The sequence below is a fragment of the Leptinotarsa decemlineata genome, unplaced genomic scaffold (genome assembly GCF_025532065.1).
Source record: "Leptinotarsa decemlineata unplaced genomic scaffold, Ldec_3_MD MMD2_tig00026317_RagTag_RagTag, whole genome shotgun sequence".
Classification (NCBI taxonomy): Eukaryota; Metazoa; Arthropoda; class Insecta; order Coleoptera; family Chrysomelidae; genus Leptinotarsa; species Leptinotarsa decemlineata.
In genome coordinates, this window is record NW_027412686.1 from 1,088,992 (window position 1) to 1,094,991 (window position 6,000).

Sequence of the window (6,000 nt, forward strand, 5' to 3'; positions counted from 1 at the left end):
CTGAACTTTGAAGGGCCGTAACTTTTTAAATAAGGGAGAGCGCCGCTTTTTTCTTTCGGATTCGTAATCTACGCATCAAAATACGTAAGTACAGTCAAAAATTTTTTCAAAATCGCCGGGTGTCCAGATAACGAAAATTTACCCAGATGTTGAATTATATCTCGGACATACGTGCAAAAATCCTTTCTTTGAAGGAACAACTCTGCAAGAGCTGTCTACGAGGAATACCGAGTCCACAGTATACTTATATAACTATACTGTGCCGAGTCCCTGTGTGTATACAACCGTGATAGCATGGTCTGCACTGATGAGGAACACTTCAAAACGGTTCGCAGTTGGTTCCTTGTTCGAATCAGGCGAAGTCCCACTATTTGTCCTAGAGAGCTCTTGCAAAGTTGTTTCTTCAAAGTGAGAATCTTTGCAATTATGTCTGAGGCGACTTGGATTCCGAAAGATTAACAGTCGTAAGGTATTTTTGATAGTCAAATTTACATTATATAAGAAGTTGCTGACTAATAGGACATGTTTCATTTAGAATAACTGTTTTTAATCTACGCAGCAACTTTTCGGGGTTGATTAGACATCTAGACTTGTATAGATTCAAATATCAACATTTGTCAATATATGTCGAGTTATTAGCTAAAGAAGTAGTTGTTTTCTGTCGGAAAACATATATAATGGTATAGTCAAAATGCATTTGGACTTGTCAGTGATTTTATTATCAATTTTTACTTGGATAAAAGCTGGAAGCAGCAAAACAACCTATTATCTTACAGTGTAAATAATTCATAACTTCCGACTCCGAAAACTCTCACATACATTTATAGTTAATACATACATACAAAAAAATTATTTTTGTATGATTGAACACTACATACTTAATTACTTTTTTACTTCTTCAAGTCCTGAATAGTAACTACATAATTCAGAAAGAATAGGCTCTACAGATTCCTTAATCTTGAGTGATGAATTCGATTAGGAATATTTTTAATAATTGGTCCTTAATATAATCGAATCAGCAAACTCGTCCGCCATCTTGAATTCTCCAATCAATAAATGAATATGCTATATTTGGCCCCAAAAATCACTACAAAGAAATTTCGCATGGATTCGTACCATGGTTCATGAATAACAAAACACGTTCTTTATCTTGTCTTTTTTCTTGTTGAAATGAAAATATATTTTGTCACATTCGAATATGAACATCTGCTGATTCCATGAATTTTTAAAATCTACTTGAAACTTAGTTCATCATTGCCCAAATGATCTGGGTTACTTCAATATTACACAAATGCAAAATTATCATTTGTACAATTTTCTCAGGTGCCCAACATGGTTTTCATAGACTGTTTTTTTTTTAGCAGTTTATATGAATAGTTGTTATGTTGAGCAGTGTATACACGCTTTGGTTGAGATTGTAGTAGGGAGAAATGTCATTAGTGTCAAATACGTCATCATTATAAAAAATGAAACTCCTGGACATCGACATCAAAGGGACCGACGCTGAGTGAAACTACTGTATACAGAAATACTGTGGTAATAGTATTTATTTCTATAATCAATTGTAGCGTCAGTTACAAGAAACAACCTTCATTAGTTTTTGAGGTTAAGTATATATCGCCAAAATCTTGTGCTGAAAATAACGACAATGTTCAAGAATTATTGCAGAAGTTATAAGTATAAACTTATTAGGAAAAATTTGGAAAAATCTGTAGCCTTGAATGGAATTGACGAAACAGTCACAACACAGTACAGAAGCCGAGGTTCTGATATACTCACATCTACCTCTAGGGAGTCTAGGGTACAATTAGACTCATATGAGCCCACCCCATCAACACTATTATAAATAAATCAGACAATAGCCGAAAACTTCCAGCTTTACAAAGTTCATGCTGTAACTGCATGAACATGGAAGGTAACTAGTTTAGCATGTTTATTTTTAAATTGAGTTTGATCCTAGACATGTGAACCATATAATTTTTTTTCAGCAAAGCTGGATTCTGCAATTAGGAAGATTGATTTACTAGCACATGACGTTAAATTTTTGTTACAAATAGTACAGCGAAATGCCATTTGTGAAGATGTGGAAACTCCTGAAAATTTGAATTTACCAATAAATCAGGAGTGTGAATTGAAAGAATTTGATAGAAAATTGGAAGATGAGGATTTTTTTCGAAATATGGTATGTATTTTGATTCAATAACCCTTTACTACATTTTATGAATAAATATATAAATACACACACACACATATATATATATATATATATATATATATATATATATATATATATATATATATATATATATATATATATATATATATATATATTATTATTATTTAAAAACTTGAGGTTCATGAAAGTTTCTTTCAGTCCGCATCTTTGTTAAGTATTGGAGGCAAAGACATTAGAGATTCAACAAGTAGAATAATGGCCAAACTAGTCTCCCATGAGTTATCTCTTCAATATAACTGGACTGGAAGGGGGAAATCAATATAAATCTTAAGTACCATTTATGTGCCCGTTACACTCGCACTTGACCCCAGTTTTTTTTCAGTTTGTCTTCGGAAAAATCCGTTTTGCAGAAATGCCACAGAAACCGAAATTGCCAGTGTAATAAAACTCTGGCTAAGAACTGCTTCTGACCGTCAAGGGGGGAGAAACAGAAGGAGGACAAAGCCGGCAGAGGAAGGGGGAGATGATACACATTGAACATTTCAATATTTGTTCCTTCATACCAAAGAATTGTTTTTATGTTGTTTCCTTTATTTCATTTAATATTTGTGATATTTTTTACTTTGAAGTTCATTTTGGTTCAATTGCTCAAGGTAAATTTGAACTTTTTTTTCACTCAAAATATATAAAACTTTATTCATTATCTCAGAATTCGAGCATATAGCTCGAGAGTTTTTGGGAGATCGTTTAGTAACGATAGTCGTTGCCGACCGATGTTTTACCCTTTTTACTCCCATATACACCTACGACGTAGGCTTAATATGGCACATACCTGTTAGAAAACAACTACTCCCCTGGCTAATACCACGACGGGTATTGGATTACATCTAACAAATACTTGTGCAATGTTCCTCATTACAGAGGACACAATTGCAAGTGCTTCCTGTAACCAACTAGTAGAATCCTGTACCGACCCGGACTTGCACTGATGATAGGCAAAAACCTTGAAACCGGTCTGCAGGTGATCCCCATGTCCGGGTCGGTACAGGGTACATAGTTAATTTCATTGTTAGGAAGGCAAAATACATTTTTCAGAGAAGTGCACAAGTATTCAATGTAATTATTGAAAGACAATTCATTGTCAAGTTGTGTTCCAAAGAATTTTGTATATTCTGTTGTTTGGAAACCTAGATTTATTTGGAGAAGACGTTGATTATACTTGAAAACTGGATAAATGTTGTTTTATTTTCATTGTTTATTAAATGATTGTTTCTACACCAACATTCGAATTCATTGATTACTAGTTTCTTTTTATTTTCAATTCCATTTAGATCTAGGGACGTCAAAATGTTGTGTCATCGGCATACATGAAAACTCGACCCTCGAGAAAATCCTAGTTTTAGTTTCAAGGTTAAACCAAACTTCACCATCAGATTTTGCCAATGTGTGGAAAAAAAGAGACCAAAGTGAGGCGATACCCACGTTTCAGTTGAAGTTACGTCATTGCTTCTAATTGTAATGTAATTATATTTCAAGAAAAAATATAGTGTAGCATTTTGAATCATCATTAAATACCTATGTGGTACCTAGCTCATGTTAGATATGCATATGCGTGAGAAATGTCAGTCTGTTCTCCTGTAAAATGTTATGTGTTCAGTCTACGCATCTGTTTTGGGGCAGATAATAACCTTGCATTTATTTCAAAGTCAAACCAAACTTGACGGGTAAATCTGGCAATGACAAGTAAATGAATTTATTTTCGATCAAAGTGATGGCACATCCTACTTTTCAGTTATAGTTACGCTGATGTCATATGCTGTGAAGGTCGAAACGGAATGCAAAAGCTACGTGCAATATCAAAATCGACAAGTTTCTGTCATACGGGACCAAGAAATACAGGCACAAACTATAGAAAATCGGCTCATCAAAGCAGTTGTCTCTTTCGACAATTTCTAAATTCTAACCAAACCTCAAGATTTTTCCAAATCTTAATATATTTATTTCTCTTCCGAATATGTATTCTGTAATTCAATTTCACTCTCTTCAGTGTTTTCCGTACATAAAATAGACCTAAATAATAACTGTTCTTTTATTCGTCATCATGAATATAACACTGCACAAGATTCAGATCTTTTTTTTTTGGGAAAGTTTTTGGCTTTCTACTACTCCATCTGATACATGATCTACACATCCATGTATAGAGTTACTTATTTTAAAATTGATTACTTCCTTCCTTTCCTTGGAAGATTTCCTCATCCTTGTTTTTTGTATCAAGATGGAGTAGCAGAAAGCCAAAAACTTTCTTTCCCAAAAATTGATCACACCTAAAAATATAACCCCTTCAATTCAAATTCCTCTTGGCTGGGATTAAATCAAATAGGTGAATGAATGTCATTATGATGTCATCGATGACACGGAATAAGCAGATCAAGCTTATTCCGTGACATTCAAAATCGTAATTCATGAATGAAGTGTGTGTATTTTCTATAATGTTATTCAATTTGGTACTGCAGAGCCTTAGGGCAAGTGCGAAACATCGGTGTATACCAGTGAGGGTGACAGTGTTCCATGTGAGTACAATTTATTGCCATTCATTCAAAGTAGAACTCATGTGAATGATATCTGATTCTTACTCCACAACAAATGTTTGAAATACAAACTGAGTAGAGAAAAGTATCTTCTGTATAATTCAGTGTTCATATAGAAGTATTTGTTTCGAAAGAATTATTTTCTTTCGTGTAATTCAATGTTTATATGAAAGTAGCTGTTTCAGGAGGACTTTCTTTCAGTTTGTGTCTGAAAGTTACTTCTTTGCATGATCTACACATTCACGTATAGAGTTTCAAATTGATTACTTCCTTTCTTTGGAAGATTCTCTCATCCCTTTTTTTGTATCAGATGGAGTAGTAGAAAGCCAAAAACTTTCCCAAAAAAAATATTAATAATTATTGAGAAATTAACAAATGTTAATGGTTATTTCTAACAATGACAGTCTTGATGACATAATTCATTGTAAAACAGCTAAAGACATATGGGAAACTTTGAAGAAAATCCATACTAAATTTGATACTTGGCATGGCTTAGATTTTATCAATACCACCAAAAGCACAGACGAGACGATCAAACAGTACCTGAATAGACGAAACGGGTTATATCATAAAGTCAAAAATGCGAGAAAGTTCAAGCAGGATTCACGGTATTAGGTTTACGTGATCAATATGAACACTTAGCAAGGAATCTGAGAGCCGATGAAGATGACCTGAATATGTGCAATTTGAAGTCAAAGCTGCTAGAAGCTGCTGAATGGACATAAAGAAAAAGATGAAGTTGAAGCATTTGCGACGCAAAAGACACAGCTGAATTTTAAAAGTGAAAATTTCAAACCTAGACGTGGAAAGCCATTCAACAGAGCAGGCTCGAACCGGAATAGAGAAGATACTACTGATACCATAAAATCCAGTTATTCACACGAACATTTGCAGAGGTGCTATAGATGTCTGTCTGGATATAGGTCACATTGTAAAAAATTGTCCTCTGTCTGCAGCAAAAGGAACGAAACCATACAAATCTTCCTATGAGTTGGAAAAGTCAGACGCTTCAACTTCAGAATTTGCAATCAGTGATATACGAAGGGAAGAAGAAGAAAATGAACATCATTTTTCTTACTTAATGAATAATAAAACAAATTGGGATACTTGGATACTAGACAGTGGATCTACCGATCATGACGTTAAATTTTGAGAAATTCATAAATTTCACCAAACGAAACACAGTTGTAGAAATAGCTAGTGAAAAGACGATCCTATCAACTGGTTTTGGAGATA

At 33.9% G+C, this 6,000-nt stretch overlaps 1 protein-coding gene across 2 annotated transcripts; it reads left to right on the plus strand.

Annotated features, from left to right (window-relative positions):
• Positions 1 to 1,245: 1,245 nt before the first annotated feature.
• On the plus strand, positions 1,246 to 3,681 carry LOC141485358 (uncharacterized). Of its 2 annotated transcripts, none has more exons than XM_074181863.1 (3): positions 1,246 to 1,915; positions 1,989 to 2,182; positions 2,559 to 3,681. In XM_074181863.1, the coding sequence occupies exons 1-3, from the start codon at positions 1,903 to 1,905 to the stop codon at positions 2,616 to 2,618; spliced, it is 267 nt and encodes an 88-aa protein (XP_074037964.1). In that variant the 5' UTR covers positions 1,246 to 1,902; the 3' UTR covers positions 2,619 to 3,681. The 2 variants fall into 2 exon arrangements, with proteins under 2 accessions (XP_074037964.1, XP_074037963.1); XM_074181862.1 differs by having other exon boundaries at positions 1,254 to 1,915; positions 2,375 to 3,427.
• Positions 3,682 to 6,000: the final 2,319 nt, after the last annotated feature.

Excerpts from the sequence above, each read along its gene's own strand:
- LOC141485358 (XM_074181862.1), top strand. Across the intron at positions 2,183-2,374 it reads AGGATTTTTTTCGAAATATG|TCCGCATCTTTGTTAAGTAT; the intron begins GTATGTATTTTG and ends AGTTTCTTTCAG.